We start from the raw sequence: 22,970 nt of genomic DNA, 5'->3' as shown, positions 1-22,970 counted from the left end.
GCCTGGAGAGAAGTGTTCCTTCTTTTATCAGGCATGCCCGTTAAAATATTGAGGATAACCTTCTGAGGAAAGGTGAAGATTTGTACAGTGATATTTCAAAGAGCTGGATGAGAAGAGGAGGTGATAATTCTTTTGTTTCAGAACTGGGAAGAGAGAGACCGAAGAGCTTAAGCACCTCGACACATTCACAGCGCAATGCAAGGGTGGCTTGGGAGGGCAGGGAGGGGACGGATTGTGCTATTAACTTTGCACTTATTTACTGCGATGGATATTGCTGGTTGTTTCTGAAGAGCAAGTAAAGCCACCAGCAGGAGTGGGACTTGCAACTCCGTCAGTCATCAGATGTCGGAGAGGGATCCGGCCCGCTGCAGAGCCGCTGCTGCCAGGAGGAAGCAGCATGGAGAAGGCAACAACTGTGAGCAGGTTCGGTGGCTCGGTGGCTGCTCAGCACCTGGTAATGTAGCACAGGAAAAGAACGTCATCAGGAGGCCTTTCTGTCCAGAAGTGGGTTTGTCTGCATGCCAGCTTTGTCTCAGGGGCCTGAGTCCAGCCTGGGTTGTCTTTAAAATGCTGAACTGAAACTGAGCTCATCTTCCAAGCTAGACACATGGGCACGTCACCCCGAAAGAAAGGATTTTGCTGGTATTTTAATAGTCTGTACCTGAACTAGGAGGCTTGAATGTATTGTGAAACTGCTCTGTAACAGCCTGAACAATACCACTGGATTTTGGAAATCACAAATTATCCTGTAATGATTTTTCCTAACACTATTCCTATACCATTACACTGAAAAATTTGCAACTACTGAACCTTAATCTCTGCTAAGGCCTGTGGTGCTTGTGTTCACTTCTGAAGCTGCCTTTTGTCTCGGAAATGGATGCTCCAAAAAGTCCCTTGCTTCAAAATAAGTTTTCAGTTGCCCGCCTGGCTGAAGAATTTTTCTGGGTTGGCGGCAGTATCGTCGCTTCTCCTCGATGGAAAATAGGCCATCTTGGTAAGATGCAGGCTGAGCGCCTGCCACTTAATTGCTCAAGACACTATCATCTGGAAGGATTTTATGCTTAAATCTTGTTTAGTGACAACTTGGTCTAGAGCTGGTGGGGAGGAAAATAGGAACTCGAGACAAAGCCCTGGTCCCAAGTTATTTCACAGCATTTAAGTCTTTGCCAGGGTGCTATTCGGTCATCAAGAACCTCTCAGTTATGTTTCCGTTATTGTTTTCTTTTAATTTCTCTGGAAATGTAGCTGCAGTGTTGTACACTTTGGCTTGTGTGGACTTCTGAAATTTTCCATCTTCTCCCTCTCTCTCTGTACCCAGGAAGACAGGTTTGCCCTCTGGTCTTAGTTGGAGAATTTGTACAACTCTTCACTCTGTTTTTTTCATGCAATATTTGTCTTGTCTTCCATCTTTGAAGCAAGCTTTTGGAAGTATTCCTGTTGTCTTCTTCCACAGTAGGCCACTGAAGTCTTGTAAGGTTATTTTTATATATACTGGCGCGTAGTTGCAATGTCCTTAAGCTTCACAACTGTCTGAGAAAGGTCACTTTTTGTTTCCTAGCAGCCTTTCTTCTCTAAAGTTAATAAAAGCAGTACAGCTAGCTGGAAATGGCTAGAGAAATACTATTTTTCCTGTTCCAGTAGATGGATTTTAATAAAAGCCTTCCTGTAACACTCGTGCCCGGTGAGGCCATCTGCAGTGGCCTCAGTCAGGAACACCTGTTGAGCTGGGAGCACTTCTTGTCCCACTTGTCACCAAATATTTTCTCAACAAGAGAGCTGCAGGCATAGACAGCTTAGAAACTAATGGGAACTTCTGCAGGGGCTCAGAGATGCAGAAACAGCGCTGCGGCGTTTCCTCAATCCAGATGGCTGAGGGACTCCAGGTCAGGAGCGATGGAGAGCTGACAGGCTGACTTCCAATTAAGACTTCAATTCCAGCAGGATTTACAGGATCTTTTCTCTCGTTAACGTCTCCTTCTGTAGGGGCTGTGCATTTTCGTGATGGGCTCAGTCTTTTATTCCCACTGGTATGCAGCAAAAACACTGTGCCAACCATTGCTGGCAGAATTATACGGATATGTGTTCTTTCAAAGATATTGTGAGATTACTATGATACTTTCATTTTATTTTTTTGGCCAATTAAAAGAATATTAGAGAGTCCTGAAATTTAGTGAGTCTTGAGTCAGTGAGAGCAAGCAGATGAGTGAAAGTTCTGGCACTAATACTGAGATGGTTGGTTTAAAGGAGAGAGAAGGCCTGCTCACAAGGCTTTAGGAATGCAAAGTCCTGTGTGTAGACAGAAAACGCCTTGAGCTGACTCTTGACTATGCCACTGCTGCGTGACAGTGTCTGGTTGTCTGGGGTGTTTTGGGTTGGTTGGGGGCTTTCTGTTGTTTGGTTGGGTTTTGATTTTTCTGTGTCTCTGTGTGTACCGGACCTTGGTCATGCATCTTTTGACAAAGCTGCTCTGTGTATAAAAATACTCAAGTGACTTAATCCCTCTAACTTCTCCTTATTTTCACATGCTGAAGTACTCCCACACCTCCCCACATGCACACCAACTCCCCAAAACTACAAAAGGACAATAATGCTACTGAACCATAAATAAGTGACAGAGGTGAGAACATCTTTCTAACAATACATGTGAAATGGGGCTTTTTTTCCTTCTGTCAGGATAAATTGTAGGGATTTATGATCTGTATAGTTCTGTTATTATAGTTCTGTTATTAATTGTGTCCAGCAAGACTTCTACATATTGCAGCAGCTCAAATTGAGCACTTGGAATGGGAATGGAAGGATATGTACCTTGTGCCAATTCTGACCTAGGACTTCATACCTATTAATATGAGAATGGAAACTTTCACGTTTACAGAGTAGTTCACAGATGCCAAGAGTCTGTTTGATTTTGTGATCACATCACATAACCTCTTACAGCAGACAGTACAGGAAAGCTTACCCGTTGACTTGAATTGGTAATTGAGCAGCTTGTTGTTTTTTTCTTTCCTGTAAAGGTGATTTTAAGGGAAACAAAATCTGACTGACTGATATCACTTTATTTTCTTTTCAGTGGAAAGATGTATGAGTTCCATGCAAGCTGGCACCCAAATGATCAAGCTCCGTGGCGGTTCCAAGGGACTGGTCCGCTTCTATTACCTGGATGAGCACAAGTCATGTATTCGCTGGAGACCGTCTCGAAAGAATGAGAAAGCCAAAAGTGAGTGTCAGCCACGGAGCCTTTCCTCTGATTCCTCCTAAGATCTTTTAAGCAAGCCAGCATGAAAGGTTTGGTGCAGGTGATCAAGTGAAGTGTACTTGGATTTAAAGAATGTATTTCATAATGATTAACAGTTGATGATTTAGTTTCCTTATTCCATAAGTATGACCTAGTGCAAAAGCAGCAGAAAGCTGCATGTGTTCACAGCTTGTTCACACTTATTTCTTTACATTAAGTTGTCCATTATTTTTATTTCCAGTGCAGTGCAGCTAGGGTTTCCTTGTGCCGTACACTTTGGGAAGAGGTGATGAGAGACAGTACTGGAAGTTGTGTGTGAGTGAGTGTTGGTTCATTGTGATCCCAGTAAGAAATGCTCTCAGACTGCAGTTACTAGGCTATTTAAGGAGATGTGTGAAACTGCATGGGCAAAGAAGCAGTACAGGGGAGATGGCATGTCTGGGTGCAACATCAGCTGAAAATTAGTTTGGGGAGAGGGCCTATTACTGTTCTCTCCCTAGCAACTGCTAGTTACCTACTTTTGGCATAGAGACATTCAATAATGCAATCTTTGTTCTACTGGTCAGTTTTTCCTTTTAAGCTCTAGCCATTTGTCTGTGTATAATATTCTGTCCAGCTGCACAGTAGCCATACCATAGCAAACAGATGTCTGTTCCTTATAATCTCCAGAGAACAATGGAACAAAGCAAAACAAAATTTGTCCTTTTTTTATAAAAAATTATTATTATGATTAGAATTTCTCTTCTCTCAGCTTGGGAACAGGAACATTACAAGAGAAATAAATTGTTCATGCAATTATTAGATACACAGGCTGTGAATGTTTATCATCTGCACATCTCTACATTAAACCAAAAAGTAGAACTGGAATTTACTGATAAGATGAATCACTGTTCTGACCAACTGCAGTCTTTTTTATGCTCTGTTTGACCTCTCAAAGAGGTAGAAATTCTGATCTTAAAGAAATGCGTGGAACTGAATTTTCATCTGTTTTGTCCTTGTACCTAGGGAGGAAGGAAAGTGCCTGTCAGATAAAACCACCTTGCCTGGACTGGGCATGCCTGATCCTCTCTGCCCTTAGCACGAATTAGGGCAGGGATGGTATTCACAGCGCAGTGGACTTTGACTGTGGCCCATTCTGAAGGAAATCTACAAGAAAATGAAAGCTAGAAATATTATCCTGTTGTATTAATTGCAGATTGTTTCATGTCTCAGTTTTCTCAGGCTCAAGTAAAATCTGAATCTTACCTAGGCTAATTTTGTTATAGATGATTTTTCTTTTTGTTCGAATTGGAAGGTAGGCTCATTTGTTATGTTCGTGGCTAAGCACCAGTGTGATTCAGCAGTGTGATTAAAAGAGATAACTTGCATCAAGACAAACAAAAAGGGATTTATTTCTAGGACAGTCTCACTGTAAGCCAGCCTTCATGGATATTCTCCTACAGTCACTAATGAGCTACACGCTTTTGTCATTCTAGTTTCCATCGACTCTATTCAGGAGGTTTGTGAGGGGAAGCAATCAGAGATCTTTCAACGCTATGCTGATGGCAGTTTTGATCCGAACTGCTGCTTCAGCATCTACTATGGAGATCATATGGAATCTCTTGACCTGGTGTCTTCCAGTGGAGAGGAAGCACGCACTTGGATCACGGGTCTAAAATATCTGATGGCAGGAATTAGTGATGAAGACAGCCTCGCAAAACGCCAGAGGACCAGAGACCAATATCCTTTTTATACTGCTTGAAAGAGTATCTCCCAGTGGTGAGGAACAATCAGCAGCATAAGGATTCCTTTAAGTATTTGTTTGACTAAAAACAAACTCTACACTCAAAGCTTCCAAGTGGTTTCTGTTGCAGTCCCTGTTTCCAGAGACAGAAGTGCTTGAAGAGGAGTGGTCTGGGAAAGAGAATGGACTGAGAAAGGTGACTGGGCAAGAATGGACTGGAATACGTACGGGTATATTCCTTCATCTTTTGCTCCCTGTGGAAGGTTGTCCCTTTTATTCGGTTGTACAAGACAAAATACACTGCAATGTTTCAATTTGCTCAGAAATCAAAGTTGTGTGTAACGTTCTTCTTAGTGTGGGTGAATAGCATGTGTTGAATAATGAGCACAACAAATCTGGAAACTGCTATAGATATAACACAAGTGGAATTAGTTTGTGTGTTACCTTGAATTTTCTTATATCCCTAGCCTCATTTACATGAAAAAATTCCTATATACGTAATGTTCTGTAACGTGCCTTGGTATTCCATTATGGTCCTTAACTCCTGTTTAATGTGGTTGAAGCAGACATTTGATGAAGCAGATAAAAATGGGGATGGCAGTCTGAGTATTAACGAAGTGCTCCAGCTGATGCACAAACTGAATGTGAACCTACCCCGACAAAAAGTCAAGCAAATGTTTAAGGTAAGAAATTAAAAGATATTTTTTTCTAAGAGAACGGTGCTTAAGCTCCTGGAGATTTAACATGAAGCCTTAATAGGAGAGCTTGTAAATACCTCAGCAGCTGGTTCGTTTCCACTCTACTGAGAGATGCTATATCGTGCATTTGGTAAATTGAACAAAGTTCCAGAAACACGTCATAAATAAATTGTTATTCATAGAAAAAAGCATTGTACCAGGTACTTTGTAGTGTTATATAACATAAAGACAGTGCAAATGTTGCTTTTTGCTGCATTTGTTGATCTGAAATTCAGTCACGTAGCTTCCTCTGATTATATTCCCTCTAGTAAAGTATCCAGTATCCTCCAGTAACTGGTACTAATGAAACTCCATGTATGCAGTCTTCCATGTCCGTCATGTTTTTTTCCACTGCTAAAACCTATTTGTTTGACATTTGGTTTTCTGCTGGCCTTGACACAGTTTGTTGTGCAACTGAACTGTGAAGTTCTGTGTGCTTTTGAATTCAAAAAGTCTGGTGCGTGAAGGACCCAAGCAGAAGTTGAATCAATAGTTCTTAGTGAACTGCGATGATTTTGTGTCTGAGTCAGGAACATCTTAGCACAGTTTTCCAGCAGCTCTCTATTAAAAAAAAAAAAAAAAAAAAGTATTGGACATGCTGTGAGAGATTGCTTTAGAGAGAACTAAATACTGGGATTTCAGTAGAACTGGAAGGAATCAAATCATATCTGTCAATGGCATCTGGGTTTATTGTTTTGTTGTTTTTTCGAAGTCACAGTCTAAATCTATTTAAGGCATTGTACATAGCTGAATACATAATTTTGGTTTAGTTATTTGAATGGTAGAGAGATGTTATAATCCCCGTTCACAAAGTTGAAGCAGAAGTAAGTGAATTGCCTAAGGTCACACAAAGAGCTGTGGCACAGCAAAGGTAATTCTGTTCTCTGCAGGTGCCTGAAGACTGAACTGTCTTTTATTTTAAACATTTATTGTGGTTGTACAGGTCCTTTGCAGTTTGCAATTGATCTAAGACTGATTAAAGGTTTCTGTAAAGTTTACATCTTCACTTTTACTTGCTATTGGGATGAATGATTGTGATCTCTGCAGCAGTGCTTGCTAATGTGTTAGCTCCTGGTTGTTTCCACGCCCAACTTTGTTACCTCCAGGGTGCAGGCTGTACCCTGCGAAAGAGTATGGGACATGATGACACTGCAGCTGTTTCAGTTTTTCTGATGCAATGTATGGACAGTGTGTATGTATCTTGAGAAACATAATGTACATGTAGGTGCCTGAAGTCTCACAGATGGAATGGCAACTGTTGGAGCACTGCTTCGTGTTTACTACGAAGTCATGCTAGTCTAGTGATCACGTGAATTTAAATAATTAGATCTGGGACACATTCCAGGCTCAAAAACCATTGAGATTTGTGCATGTACTGCCTAAGAAAAACAAGGGTTTTTTGCCTGTTACTTTTTATTCATTTTTTTCTTTTTTTTCTTTCATACCATCAAATGTTACACTTACGGATGTAGCTCAGTGAAGAAAGTAAATTAAAAACTCATTAAAATCAGTAGATTACAGCGACTCTCTTTCCAGTAGGAGCCATTAGGTTTGCTAAATTTTGACTAATTTTTCTATTAGTCAAATAGAAGAAAGCAGGTAAAACTTTTCTGCATAAAAACATTCACTCATTGTATGCTGTGTTCTGGCTTTACTGCTTGTAATCAATGATAACTATTATTCATATCAAGTGCTTTGGAAAACATATTAGCAAGGAAGAATGGATTTGCTTTGTCTCTGTGCAGTACATAATTGAACTCAACTGGTCTCAGCTGAAGACATAATTGCTACTTGATAGCTTAGAATCAGAATATTAAGCAGCCTTGAACTGAACAATCAAATTTTTCTGTTAATGAAATAGCTACTCCAAGTATTTTAAGATAAAAAAAAGGGTACATTATATATAGGCACTGAAAAAAGTTACCTTGAATATTAATTTTCTAGTTAAAAATAAAAATGGTTAAAAAAATCTTGCCATAATTACAATGGGAAAAGTGGATTTTAGTAGCTAATTCTTGCTCATGAGTGCTTTCATATTTTCACCTGGGGCTCTTTTCTAAAGGAGCTCCACGATTCCTTATTCTTCCAGCCACATCCTCCATAGCAATGGCAGCTTCAGCCTTGTAGCTGATACAGGCTCTGAAACTGCTGAAGTGGGAGACTGGAGAGGAGAAAAAATCGTGAGGTCTGTCGAGGTGAAAGAGGGGGGCAGGTGCGGGGTGTGCTTTGGGAACGAGGAGGCTGCATAAGGTTTTAAAATCTCTCTGGGTCCATTAGAATAAATTGCAGGGCTGTAGAAGTACTTTGTGCTTGGGCAAATAACTGTGAAATGCTGTTAGCAAACCAGGGCGGAACTGTGCTGTGAGGGCTGCTCAGCGTTGCTGTCCATGGTTGTGAGAGCTTATCGGCAGCCTTTTCCTCAGCTGATCCGCCTGCCCTTGTGTGGCAGTACATGAAGGAAATTCAGTGAAAAATATGAAGATTTGGTCAGTAAGAAGATGCCTTAATATACTTCTAATTTTCTGGCCTGAAATGTGTTTTAACTTGTCTCCGGTGAGGCTGAGCAAAGCAATATGCTGACAGCTGATTTACTGAGAGCACACGGGAATGCTGGCAAAGCATTTTCAGCAAATATGCAAGTACTGGGTATCCTGCTTGGGAAAGTTGCATCTTTCATTTTCATACTTGTCCCCTGGCAGAATTTCCCATTCATTTTTTCACGCTTTTAGGAAATTTTGCAGATTATTAGTTTACAGCCATGGATTTAACAGAGATCCTCCCAGATCCTGGATATAAAATTCATTTTAGAATGAATGAGTTCTAATGATCCTAAGAAAATAAGAATGGGTAAATCTGCCAGATATGTGCATGCTCTCTTCTGTGTCCCAGGGTACCCTGTCTTACTTCATTGTTACAGATAGAAGAAGCCCTTCTGGGTGCCCCATGGAACAAGAAAGGCCGTAAAAATGGTTTCTTGGCTCATGCACTACTTCATACATTTAAAAAGTTCAAAGGGGAAAGCATTTGTATGACAAACATCAGTCTGTAAATCGGTCTGTTCTATCAGACCCTGCAGTGAGTAGCCATGTCAGGCAGCAACAACCTGCATTTAATTTCAGTGTTGCTTACCCTTGTGCAGGGGTTTGTTTATTTAAAGTTTGCTCAGGCTGCAGCTGGGCAGTTGGGTATCTCATTGCTGTATTGCTGTGTGATGCAGGAGGCCGACACAGACGACAACCAAGGCATGCTGGGCTTTGATGAGTTCTGCACCTTCTACAAGATGATGTCAACACGACGTGATTTGTACTTGCTGATGCTCACCTACAGCAACCACAAGGACTACTTGGATGCAGACGATCTGAGGCGCTTTCTGGAGAATGAGCAGAAGGTAGGCCTGACCCAGGAAAAGCACTCCAGTCTACGTGCCTGTCTGTCTGCCCCGGGCGTGCCTTGCCTTTCTAAAAGGCTGGGAACATATATGAGAACAGTGAGCAGCTACTCTGATTTTAGCAGCTTCGCTCTGGAGGGCGTGAATGTTAAAAATAGCCAGTTAGATGCCTCTTGGTTTTCACCTTGTAGGCTGGGAAGACTGTTTCCTGAATCTTCTTGCCCTCACTACTTCTTTCTTCTTGTAGGCTCTTTGATTGTGTCCAGAACTGTAATGTCTACAGTTACTTTATTTATCTTGTGTTCTTTTAGGACAGTCCCATCAATATCTTTCTCCAATGTTAAACGTCCCAGTGCAAAGATGTTGCTTCTGGCTCTGCTTTTATCTTAGGGCACAGTCTGCGATGAGACACTGAACTACGTTGTCACCCTTTCTCAGTTTGCAAAGTAGTAGATTATGTTCCCTGGAGCTGCTGAGAGGATTATTTATGTCTGGGGAAGTGTTTTGAGGATATGTAGTAGTGCAAATTAGGTTCTCTCTTAGTGCTTTAACATTGCATGGCTGGAGTGAGTCTTAAAGACTCTCTTCATTGCACTGATCATGATAGGAGTGTGAATCTTTGTAAACCAAGCTGCCTGGAAGTCCAACACACTTACTCCTATCCCAAATAGCCCTTGGTCAGAACAAGTTTGTTTTTTTTTCTCAAAGATGGTAACTTGGAGGGCCAGAAAGTGGCAACGCATGTGGTATCTGTAATCTAAGAAATGAACAGATGATAAACCCACATCTCTCTGGCAGTTATGATTTTAGATAGAGGGGTGTGTTTCTGTTTCATTGGCCAATCGATCCTCCCCATGGTGAGAGGAAAATGAGCACTAGCCAGAGGACACAAGTCAGCTCAGCTAATCGCTGACATGGACAGCACATGCCTCTAGGGTTTCTCTCCCTTGTCTAGCTCTGCCCTTTCTTATGAGGTACATGCAGGGAAAACAAGTGTTCATTCTGTATGTTTGAAGCTGTGCCAGAAAAATCTGTTGTTTCAGAACTTTTTCTTCTGAACCTGGCAAGCCTATAATGTGTGGACAAATAAAGGGTTGGTTGAGTTTTATTTTGTTTTGTTTTTTCCTCCTCTTTCACGTTTGTTTGTTAGGTTTTAAATTACTCCCAGAAAAGGCGTTGATCTTGTAGTAAACATGTTGTAGTTTGATTCCCCCCCCCCCCCCCCCAAGCAAAGATTTCATGTTGCCAAAACCATCAATGTGGCCACTTGGCTCTGGTGACCATTTTCATGTGTCGTGTAAAGCAGCCGATGGAATAGATCTGCTTCATCACTTAGGACAGGAACATTAAGTAATAGCAGGGATAATAATTTGATGACAAATCAAGAAATAGCAGGAATATTAAATTATACTGCTTATCTTCCAATATGTTTATAATTCAACTTTTAAGTACAGATAAAAATATAGCTATCATAAATTGTCTTTTTTTGTAAATGTTAACATTTACAAACATTTTTCCCTTTGTACCCTTTTCTTTTTTTCAATTGAGCATGCAAAGAGACCTTGAATTTAGCAGATTTTCTTCAGCTTTCTGAGAGCAGTATGTCCTGATTTCCTTTCACCCTGCTAGTTAAAACTGATTTTTCTGCCCACTGCATAAACATATGAGCTGTTTTCTTTTTTTCTTTTAAAGTGAAACTATTTTGGTAATGCAAATTTTGATAAGGCAAATCAATCATTAATTCTACAAAAGAAGAAATCCCATTGGTATGTGACAAAGTGTGTTCAGTTTGAGCGCTCTGTGTGGCTAACAATGCTAATCAGATTCGACCTACAAAGTAGACCTCTGTTTTATTGGATGTGATCAGGCAGCTGCCAATAGGACAGAAACTTTTCACAAAGCAGTCTAGTTCTTATCTGACCTGACACTGACTGGTGGGAGTGAGAATCTCCCTGGGTAACTGGAAATCCGTAGTGCCACTCTGGATAAGTTGGCCAGTTGATGAACTGTATACAGAGAAAAGAGCTAGGAAAAGCTGTGACTACTAGTTAACACCTCCTTTTTGCTACTTCTACAGATGACAAATGTGACTAAAGAACAGTGCTTGGAAATCATCAGCAAGTTTGAACCATGCCCGGAGAACAAGAAGGAGGGAGCTCTGGGGATTGATGGTAAGCTGGCTGCTGTAGCTGTTGCAGGAGAGGGTCAACAGTGTTTAAATTCTTAAGAGAATATCACGTTTGTTTGGATAATAGAAAGTCATAGAATTTTATTATGTTGTATAGAGTAGTAGTGCATGGTGTTTTTTTTTTTTTTATTGTCTATTATTTGTGGAGTTGAAATTGGAAGATTTTAGAGGTATGTATCACGATGAAGTAGGAGTCATTACAGGTCGGCTGAAACTGTGTGTGTCTCTATTTGTGCATTTGGAAAATACAATAGAATTGAGTTTTATGATTCCTGCAGGTGTTTTTGGAATTTATTTAGACTTTAATAAGAGAAGCAGTCCAATCCCTTCCCTCAAACTGTGTTCGGCCACTGGAAACTGTCTCTAGGCAGTGCAGTACTGTACATCTTTCAACTCATTTCACTGAGGAGTGATGCCAGGATGTGACCACAGATGTCAGGAGGCTTTTATTCACTATCCAACCTAATGTCCCACCATAATCCTTTGAATTGTAAACCTAAAGGTTTAAGTGAAGAGGGGGATGCAAATGAAGGGTGGATTAAATACAGACATGGTTTTTAGGAAAGTCAGAGTGGGGAATTGAACAAAACACCTGGAATGTTTTTGAAAGCAATAATCACAGCTGGTCTTTGTGACAGATAGAATACTGTGGTTTTATTTACTTATTTTACTTGTCATGTTCATGAATATGTTGGTAAAATGTCAGTATGCATTTTTAGGCTAGTTTTAGGAAGGCTACAGCAACACAAAGGACAAATTGTATTATTTATGGTATTGTTTATTTACAGGTTTCACCAATTACATGCGGAGTCCATCAGGGGACATATTCAACCCAGAACACTACCAAGTGAATCAGGACATGAGTTATCCTTTGAGTCACTATTTTATTACCTCTTCGCATAATACCTACCTCATGGGAGATCAGCTGATGTCCCAGTCTAGGGTGGACATGTACGCGTGGGTGCTACAGTCTGGCTGTCGTTGTGTAGAAGGTAAAGATCAAAGAGGAATCATCACTACTCTCCATACTTTTGTTTCTTCTGTAAAGGGACACCTGTGACTTCTGCAGAAGACTTAGGTCCCATGGTCCTCCATAGATGTTATTTGTCTGACGGGTGTCATTGTTTCTATTCTGTAGTTGACTGCTGGGATGGGCCAGATGGGGAACCGATTGTCCACCACGGATACACTTTGACTTCCAAAATTCTCTTCAAAGATGTGATTGAAACTATCAACAAATATGCCTTTATCAAGAACGAGTATGTATACAGTCTGCCAACTTTTGAAATCAAGCTCTAAGCTGGAGTAATCTCCAGGAAAAAGGAAATGATTGAAAATCTAACCTGTTCCTGCATATGACAAACAGGCACTAGAATTATGAGTTTTCTGTGGGGAAAAGGCCTTTAGAAAGAAATAACAAGACAAAACTGGCTGAGCAGGGGCATTCTGTGCAAAGTTTTGACTGAATTTTTCTAGCAAATAGATGACAACTTAGCCACATATCTCTGGATGTGTATTCCAGTGATGACATGGTCACACTTAGCCAGGATAAGGCTGAAGGCATAGCAGTTGGTCATCTGCGAATTCAGCTAAGGAGCTAACTTCAGGCAAAGCTAGGAAGTCAACTATAGCCATCAATTTGGAAAATTTTGTCCTGCAGGCATTGTCTGGCTGAAAGATGAGGAGCTAATTCGGGCCAGATGTCAGGATAGATTTCTCTTTATTCATAATTAGTTTTTAATTAATGAATCCCTCGTAATTCATACTTAAAGTGCATTGTATAGTAGCTCTTGTTCTCATTCTAAAATATATCCTTCTCTTCCTCGAACCTCTCTGGCAAGAAGTGGAGGTTAGGACTGGGTAGTGTAGGAAAGTGAAAAGTGTGCTCTAGAAAAAAATGCATCAAATCTGATAGCAGAAATTTAATTATCCTGTGACTGTCAAAAATGTGTGGTTTGGAGTGAGTAGTGGGGTATCAGTTCTCTGCCCACACTGATAAATATAACCCCTGTGGATTTCACTGGTGCTGATTCCCCTTGTGGGAATAGCTCTGACAGTAATAACCCTTATCCTCTTAATGCTATAAAAGCTACATTTGTGGTTGATAATACTTGCTTATATCTCTGCCAGGTACCCTGTTATCTTGTCAATTGAGAACCATTGCAGTGTAATTCAGCAGAAGAAGATGGCTCAGTATCTTACAGAAATTCTGGGAGACAAACTGGATCTGTCTTCTGTGCACAGTGATGATTCTACCAGACTCCCTTCACCAGCAAGTCTTAAAGGGAAGATACTGGTTAAGGTAAAAACATGCTCAGTTTGTTCCATCCATCCTTTTTTGTGATGATTACAATCTCTGCTTGGTTATCACTTATACACTAATTTAAATGAGGTCATGATAAGCTTTCACCTCCCTGATCTTTAGCGAACATGGATGAGTCCAGAGAATTTTAGCGTTTGCTTGGAGTATTATGATTTTCACTTCTGTAGGAGTTGATTTTTGTTTCACATTGGTGATGTGTTTTTGTTTTGTTTTAATATGTCATAGCATGAGCTGTGTGTTAACCTGCCTGTGTATTCATTTCATCCTCTAGGGGAAGAAACTTCCAGCCAACATTAGTGATGATGCAGAGGAGGGTGAAGTTTCTGATGAGGACAGTGCTGATGAGATAGATGATGACTGCAAACTAATGAATGGAGATGTAAGTTCGGTGATCGCTTGAATGTAAATGTATGTTCAGTTTTCCTATCCCAGGGAGAACAAACCTTGTGTGAGTTCTCTGGAATGTGGATGTGGTCTAATCTTTGGGTTTCATCACAATTTTTTAAGGTTTTAAGCCTTCCTGGGGACAAATTTGGCAGAAGTGCCTACTAGACGGCACCAGTTCTAGTTATAATCTTTCAGTTTGGGAATTTTTTGCCTCTTAATATTTTTGTGCCTGCAACTGTGTATTTATGCCAGATTCTGAAGCTTTTCCCATTCCATCCAGAAGAATCCTATGTCTGCTACAGTTGTAGAGTTTGCTGTGATGGGGAGTCATCTCAGTAATTATTTCTGTTGGCTTATAACAGAAACGTCCTCTGAGTAGCTGAGTCAAGCTAACAGTCTTGATTTATTTCAGCCATTTAAGAACTGCATTAATTAGTTTTACTTTCTCATGACCTCAGACACTCTGTTTGCACTTCAGATCTAACATCTACATTAGGGCTTCACATTCTCGCACATCGTGCATGAAGTGTAATATTGAGCTGCAGGTAACTGCTTCACATTATGTAAATGAAGAGATTGTTTAGCGTGCTCCGAAGCAGTTACTAGTAGTCAATTAAGGCAGATCCTTTGGCTAGTTTTTTCTCTTCACTCTTTTTTTCTTTCAAATAAAATTTTAGTTTTCATTAGTCCTGTTTGGAATTATTAAGCCTTTTTTTTTTTTTTTTTGTCAATACTTTGATTAACAGTTCTGTTTTGTTTCTAGGCATCTACTAATAGAAAAAGAGTGGAGAATATAGCAAAGAAAAAGCTCGACTCACTGATAAAAGAATCCAAAATTCGTGATTGTGAAGATCCAAACAACTTTACAGTTACCACTCTACCATCATCGGGAAAGGCTGGTCAGAAATCAGATATTAAGAAGGTGAACATGTCTTACTGTGCTTCACTCACCCCCTAGGCTTGACTACTGTTTTGCTTGTCTCTGTAGCCACTTAGTACTATTATTTCAGAACAACATTTGTTCTTTCAAAGGCTGTCTGAGGTTGGGCTTATCAATGTGTTTTGACACTCATGAAATTGTATCAGCTTACTGAATAAATTATATATTATAGACTTCAGATTTCATAGCTGAATTAATTCAATTAATGGTGATGCCAGGTGAGCATCACTGTCAGATATGCAAAGCTTTTTTTTTTCCACTCAGCAATTAGAGCATGAAATGTACACAAGAAATGACTTTTCAACAGAAAGAGTTTGTTTCCCATTATATAAAAAAGTGAATATGAAAGTTGGGCTTTTTTTTCCCTCAGTTCTCTATGTTCTATGCATTTATATTTGTATTTTATACTAACAGTTATTTATAAAAATGTACTCAGCCCACAGAGCACACTTCATGAACTTGAGGCATTGTCAGTTTAGAAGTTGTGATAAGCCAGAAAAAGCTTAGGAAGGTTGCTGCATACAAATGAAAAACATTGGAGGCCTGCCAATAAGCAGGTGTACTAACTGGGGATTAAAACTAGAGAGCTAAAACTCAGCTTACCAAAACTTTCTGTTTCTATTGAGTTTTGTATGTACTTTTAAGCTTAATGATTTATGTGAAATATCAGACAGTATTCCTGTAAGTTCTGCCACTATGCTGAGACTTCTGGGTTAGCCAGAACAATCTGTGTTCTGTTAGACTGGAAAACAATGAAACTGTAAGGTCGTATTAAAGCCTAGTGGCACCAACAAATTATATACATATTTAGGGTTTGCAAGAATTTTGCTTCTTTCTTACCATGAAGAATTTGCGGAAAACCATGTAATTGAGGTCACATCTCATGGCAGGATTAAGTCCTGTTAAACCAGACTTTTAAAATATTAAGCTACAAAACAGTCTGCTGTCAGTGAATGTATGAGACTTGACACTCAAACCTTGCGTGGATTAAAATAAACTTTCATGGTGCGTGGTATTAGGTATTTTTGGGGTTTCTGTCTGTTCTGAATGTTTCTGTTGACAAAAGTGGTGTCAGTTATTGCTGGGATAAAAGGTCTTGTGCTCAGCTTGTGTTTAAAAAAACCTGCACTGGTCTGGTGAAGTTCTGTTGATGCTTTAGGGTGGGTTGCTTCACAAACTATTTTTGATTGTGTTTAAATACGATGTCTATAGCACCTTATTTGGTCTACTGCATTATTCTTTCTGTTTGATTACTTCAGAATAAACTTGAGGATGATGCAGAATCTGGGGAAGACTTCAGTACCAATAAAAGGCATAGCCGAACGTTGATGGGCAGCTTTTCTAAACGTAAGGTGAGCCACTCAAGAAGATTAGGTCTACACTAAAGATTGCATTCTTGGATAGATTCTATATTTGCTCACAATGGTGGAGAGGAATATCATAGCTGGATTGTCCAGCAGAGGCTTGCCTTCAGACTCACAGAAGAAACAGGGTGGATAACTGGTTGTAGTTGTGCATAACAGGTAGTTTCAAATTACATCAAAGAATAAAGCATCCAAGATTTAATCTGAAAACATTAAAACTGGTTTGCACTTTTTATGTGAGGCTCTGCACTTCCTTAATAAAAAAAACTTAGATGTTGGGCTGAGCCATCCTCATGTGCATGCATATCATTCTGCAGTACTACAGATAAATGGATACTCAAAATCAATAGTGCCTTCAAAATGCTGAAGGTTTTGCAGAATCACAATGTGACTGAGGTTGGAAGAGACCTCTCAAGGTCATCTTGTCTGCCCCCCCTGCTCAAACAGGGCTGCTTAGAGCAGGCTGCCTGGGACCACATCCAGGCACCTTTTGAATGTGTCCAAGGAAGAGGACCCCACAGCCTCGCTGAGCAGCCTGTTCCAGTGTTCGGTCACTTTCACAGTAAAAGTGTTTCCTGATCTTCAGATGTAACCTCACATGTTAGAGTTTGCACCCACTGCTTCTTGAAAAGCAAGTTTGCTGACACACATTTACTGACACATTCGTTTGTACCACCAATATGGAAGTGGTTTGTACCATAACAGCTTCTGTGTGCTACCGCAAAGCCCTCTGCATACATGTAACTCGTGTTGCTATTTTAACACCATAGAACTTGTTAGTAGTTTCCTTGATTGCTTTATTCAAAACAGTTCCTCACAGAAAAGAGCACAGAAAATTTTCTCCTCAATTTTTATTACAGACTGTTTTAAATGTCTTGAGTTTATTTTTCTTGTTGATTGTTCCACATCATTTGTAGAAAAGGGTGAGTCTCTCTTGAATATTAATATCAGTTTAAAACAATGGTTTTATTTCATTCTGGCACAGAAAAAAGGAAGCAAATTGAAAAAGGCAACCAGTCTGGAGGAGGATGAAGACGACATGGATTCTCAAGGAAATGTAGCCAGAGGCTCTGTACATTGCACCAGGTTTGTTACAAGTGGTTTTGTTTCTAAAAAGAAGATGCCTACATAAATGTGCCCACTAAATAGACATGCTACAGCTCTAGAAGCCAATTTGTTGAGGGCTGTCTGTAGTTGTGTGACAGGAATCTGGTATAAGGGTATATCCGTTGTCTGCCACATTATCTCAATGATCTCTTGGTGCCATTTGGCCTAATTAGCAAAGTACAGTGGACCTAATGTGTCTTTTGAGCTCTTACCATCTCATCCAGCTGACATATAGACTGTTTGATTGGTAGCCCAGTGAATTCATTAAGGTTGATTTGCATAGTGCATCAGCTCCCCAGCAGATTTTTGGTTTCTAATTTGCCACGTGCATCAAGGTTCGTGTGATGTTTTTGAATTCTCTTTGGAAACTGCCTTTTCAAAAATCCTGACATCAAAGGTCCTTTGTGGAATGGCTGCATAAGATTCAGGCTATAAAAAAAAGAAATCAGATCAAGCAGTTCTCTAGGATACTTTGGGAGATTAGTTGTTAGTGATAACCTGAAGCAAGTAAGGAGGATCAGAGACTTGTTCTGTATACTTTAATGTGGTTGTTTCCATAACTTCTGTGCTTTGACAATGAAGCTCTGTGGTATAAAACTGTTAAATGCTTCCTTGGTGTAAGATAGACTTCTTATTTGTCTTTACCCTGATTTATTTTTAAATATGAGAAGGAAAATTTATTTCTTAATTCACAGAAAATTGATTTGCTTTATCGTTCTAGGATAAACCGACAGAAGAAAACAATGAAGCTGTCTCGGGCACTCTCAGACCTGGTGAAATATACAAAGTCTGTTGGCATCCATGATGTTGAAACTGAAAGTAGGTTGAACTAAAAGTATCCTAAAAGTAATTGCTTCGTAAAGAAGTTGAAAGGTTTATGTTATCATACCTATCCGTATTAAAAGCTGTTTATCTGTTTGTTTCTCCCCTGCCCTGAGAAGAGTTTAACAGAAGAGCTGCGCACAATAAAGCTATACTATTTCAAAGTGGCTCACCACTTGCTATTCAGAATCCACAAAATGAGTCTAGAGTTGTGTGACAGCTTCCATAAAGGAGGTAAAGCTATAACAGGTAGTAGTAACACATGTAGTCTTCAGTAGCTTTTATAAAGGTTGCTCCACACTATTTACATCCTGGGAAATAGCAGAGGACTTAGTTATTTTCTTGGGAGGAAAGGTCTGAAGAGCATTTCAAATCAACAGAGGTGTCTCCAGAGTTTGGATTTTACTTCAAACCTAGTGAAATGTCCACGTTAAATTTCTAGGATATTTCAGTCCTCTTCCTAAGTTTTCTGCATCTGATTTTGACAGGAATCAAGATTTAGTTAAAAGCGTCAGAAAAAGAAAATTGCTTGCCAGAAATCAAACTTTCTTTGAGCAAATTCAAAACATCTTAGAGAGTGTTTTTTTAAACTTCTTAATGAAGATTCAGGTCGTTCATTACATTCAGCTTCATTTTCCCAGCTATAACTTCTCCAATTAGCACAATTATTCTTCTGTAGTATAAGAAAAAGATAGCACCCAATGAGTTGGAATTATTCAAATTATGATAGATCATTATAAGTAATTAGTGCTGTCTTTGTTTGAATGCTTTATTTAGATAATAAATAAATAACAAGATGACCTCTGATCACCTCTTGTCGTCTTTGTAGTCTCTTCTAGCTGGCAGGTTTCGTCTTTCAGTGAAACAAAAGCCCACCAGATACTGCAGCAAAAGCCTGCACAGTATCTACGTTTCAACCAGCACCAGTTATCCCGCATCTACCCATCTTCTTACCGTGTAGACTCTAGCAACTACAATCCCCAGCCATTCTGGAATGCTGGCTGCCAACTTGGTGAGCAGAAAGAAAGCTTATTTATTTTTTTGCTTTATTTTGGAAGGAACTTTTTAATGGGAGCTGCAGAACTAACTCTCAAATATGAGTTCTCTCCTCATCCAAGTCTACTGACATTTGAGTCCTTCTTGTTATTTTCTATATTGTTACCTAGATAGATTACCTCAAAAATGCGTCCTACATGCAGGCAATTGTCTGATAAATGAACATCCTTTTCAAATGCAAGAAGACTTCAGAGTTCAGACTCTTTCAAGGAGCTTCTCTCCCTGAAGCTGTGATGTCTGCTATATAAGAGAAATCTTTTTCAGAAAAATATTTGAGTCTTTGCATCCAAGAAGTCAAATGTCAAAACATATTTAGGTCTTCTTTCTTTAACTTGTTTCTACAAACAGAAATGTTGTCAATGTACTTTGGTAGTAATATCACTTTTTCTTTTTTTAACAGTGGCATTAAACTACCAGTCAGAGGGGAGAATGCTGCAACTAAACCGGGCCAAATTTAGTGCCAATGGGAACTGTGGCTATGTCCTCAAACCAAACTGCATGTGTCAAGGTAAGAAAAATCAGTAGAATAAGTGGATTACTTATTGCCTGAGAAGAGTTTATGTGGATCCTTATTATAGTTTGTTGAAAAATACATTTCTGATGCTAGAAGCAAGTAAGCCAGAAGGTATCGGCAACTAAAGCTATCCCCAAAATTGCTGCTCTTTCACATTCTGTGGCTTCTCATTCTTTCAGGTGTCTTTAATCCAAATTCGGAAGACCCATTGCCTGGTCAGTTGAAGAAACAACTGGTTCTACGAATTATCAGTGGTCAACAGCTCCCAAAACCAAAGGATTCCATGTTGGGAGACAGAGGAGAGGTATTGAGCTATTGGTGACTGTTCTTATGTTGGTGAAGGTTTATTTCCAATTTAGCTGAGCTAAGTGTGAGGATTTAACTTCCTGCAGTTATCTGTTGGGAGACATAAAACATTAATAAATGAGCACTTAGTATCCTAGATCTTTAGGTGGTTTTCATGTCTACTAAGCATCACAGCAACAGCCTGATTTTTTTTTCCTCCAATTGTCAATACAGTTCCTCCAGGACAAGCAAAAACAGGCCAATAAGCTCATCATTCTACTCACAACAGTACTTTAAATACCCTCCAAACCCCTCTGCTTGCATCAATCTGCTCCCAGTCCTTCATTTAGCACAGTATTACATGTTTTCTTTCTGTCCTTCCTTTGGCTTTCTGGTGTATGATTTTTTAAAATTATTATTATTTATTTTGTTTTGTGATGACCTTTTTTTGTTTGTTTGTTTTATAATGCCCCTGGCAATTCCACGTGAGGAAATACCAGACTGAAATGAGTCAAATTTGCAACTCCTTGGTACCTTTTTTAAGACTTTTGTTAATTACTTGTGTTGTTTATCAGTGTTGCAATATCATTCACATGACTTTATTAGTCATTAACAAATGATAGGATGAGGCAGTTTTGTTGAATTAAAATTTCCTTTAAGCCTTTTGCCTCTTAGAAATAGAATCAAACCTCTCAAATGAGTTCTTACATGCTTGGTTTTTATGTGGATGTTGCAATCTGCTTCTAAATATTCTTTCTCCACAGAACTGTTTTAGGTAAACTACCCTAAAAAATAAATGTGGTAGAGTCATACTTAAGGTTTGTTGAACCTGCTTGGTTTCGATAATTTATTTCTTATTTTTATTAATATCACATATGTGACAATATGGAATTTGTCCTAATTCAGTTTACACTCAGATTTCAGAGGATGAAGAATAATCTTTTAAACTGCCATTTTATCCTGAACAGTAGGGGAATTTCTTTTCTTTTCAATATTTATTTTCTGTTTTCCAGATCATAGATCCATTTGTTGAAGTAGAAGTTATAGGTCTGCCTGTTGATTGCTTCAAAGAACAAACTAGAGTAGTTGATGATAATGGTAAGATCATATGTGTTTTGTTTGTTTGTTTTGTTTTTTTATGGTTGAAACATCCTCTTTCAGGCAAGCTGTTCATCAGGAGACAAACAGATGAAATTATGTGCCTATTATAGAAGAAAATGAGAAATGGATTTTTAATCATTTTTGCTGTTTATCATTCTTGGGTCTTAAATTGTTCAAATGAGTTGGTATGATGTTGTGAAGGTCTTGGTGTGATATGAGCTGTTTGTCTGACTTCTCACTGAGTATGAGAAAAGGCTATTACAAGCTAGTGGTTGTCAAAAAAGTCAAAAGAAATTCATCTTGTTCAAACACAACTTCTTGTGCTGTTGCACCTCCTACTGAAGTGAGTAGGGGTACTGGATTATCAAAAAACGATTAAACTATTAGGAAAACTAGAATGTCATTGCAGTTTAGGCATTCCTTATATAGGCAGTCTTCTTTCTTCATCTGTCTTGTGAACAAAATATGTAAAAGCTAATTCTTTCATTCCTAGGTTTTAACCCAATGTGGGAAGAAACATTGGTGTTCACACTGCACATGCCGGAGATTGCACTGATTAGGTTCCTTGTGTGGGATCATGATCCAATTGGACGTGATTTTATTGGACAAAGAACAATAGCTTTCAGCAGTATGATGCCAGGTAAGACATAAATGGGGAATTACCAAATCAGTTGGCTAGGATTTTTTTTTTTTTTCGCAATTTACAAAAGGAAAGTCTTTAGATGCTTTTTCTAGCATCTGTTTCTCCTTGTCAGCTTTGCTCACTCTGTTTCAGGTTACCGCCACGTATACCTAGAAGGTATAGAAGAGGCATCCATCTTTGTTCATGTGGCTATTAATGACATCTGTGGTAAGGTGAGTGCTGTCAGAGCAATGCAATTTGGTCTGCATGTGTAAATGAACTGACAAGATTTTATATCACACGAGGGAAGCCCAGTGGGTGAGGGTCCAAACTAACTTACTTATTCTAACTTCATCTCTGTGATTGTCATGGTAGCCTGAGATCTGTCTGAATACAGACAAAAAGACAAAGGTTACATTATAAAAAGAGATTCTTGCAGCACATTTTAGAGGGAGCCACAGGGGGCAGGTTATTTCATTGTAGTGTATGCACATTAATATGATTAAGTGTGGTTATGTCCAGTACAGTCAGTGCACCTTGCTGAACAAAAGGTTATACCCCTGAACCGCGTGTGCTTTCTGTCTGCAAAGCTTATTCTTTGAAGGCTCTGTCTGCCTGATGTTCTTGCATTTTAAATTTAACTAAATTGTTAGACATTATTTGCTTGGGGTGTTTTTCCATAATAGCACTTCAAGTGCAGAGGAAAGATGATCCTCATAATCATTGCTGGGCTTATTCTTCACTGCTTATTTGTTAGTAATAGTGTGTTTGCTTCATGTGCAGGAAAAATACAACTTGATGGGTGCTGTGCCTATTAAAATAAAGCCTTAACTTTTCTTTGGCCAGCTGGCAGTGACATGGCTTATTTCCTCTCGGTGCACTGGATTTAGTTACTTTCATGGGATTAATTCCAATGAGTTTCAGGTAGACTTAAGTATGTTGTAGTGCCTTGAGAACCTCAAAACCAGTTTATATCCACTCACAATGTAAGACTGAGCCATCTTTCAACAAGCTGAAATTTCAGTATCCTGACAGCAGAAGGCACCATTGAATAGGCCAGGAATTGTGAGTTCTTTTTCTTGTGGTGTGCTTCATGCAAGAGGAATTAAAGTAATTCTTAAAAAGGAAAATATCTCTTTAGACTGCTAGGTTTTAATGGGGTGAAACTAAAATAACTACAA

General features: G+C 39.2%; 1 protein-coding gene across 1 annotated transcript in view; it reads left to right on the top strand.

Annotated features, from left to right (window-relative positions):
* Positions 1-873: 873 nt before the first annotated feature.
* PLCH2 (phospholipase C eta 2) overlaps positions 874-22,970 on the top strand; it is a gene marked incomplete at both ends in the record, with an annotated part of 33,968 nt that continues 11,871 nt past the window's right edge. Inside the window, 21 exon segments of the mRNA XM_084299989.1 lie at positions 874-994; positions 3,068-3,214; positions 4,708-4,967; positions 4,969-4,977; positions 5,522-5,638; positions 8,910-9,080; positions 11,158-11,251; positions 12,057-12,260; positions 12,407-12,527; positions 13,399-13,570; positions 13,863-13,970; positions 14,742-14,900; positions 16,178-16,270; positions 17,268-17,368; positions 18,111-18,208; positions 19,041-19,223; positions 19,668-19,775; positions 19,961-20,085; positions 21,080-21,164; positions 21,661-21,807; positions 21,943-22,022. Of these exon segments, the coding sequence (XP_084156115.1) occupies positions 874-994; positions 3,068-3,214; positions 4,708-4,967; positions 4,969-4,977; positions 5,522-5,638; positions 8,910-9,080; positions 11,158-11,251; positions 12,057-12,260; positions 12,407-12,527; positions 13,399-13,570; positions 13,863-13,970; positions 14,742-14,900; positions 16,178-16,270; positions 17,268-17,368; positions 18,111-18,208; positions 19,041-19,223; positions 19,668-19,775; positions 19,961-20,085; positions 21,080-21,164; positions 21,661-21,807; positions 21,943-22,022 (2,703 nt within the window).

The sequence above is a fragment of the Netta rufina genome (assembly GCF_964035555.1).
Source record: "Netta rufina genome assembly, chromosome: 22".
In the NCBI taxonomy this organism is placed as follows: Eukaryota; Metazoa; Chordata; class Aves; order Anseriformes; family Anatidae; genus Netta; species Netta rufina.
This window is presented reverse-complemented; position numbering and strand designations above follow the sequence as displayed.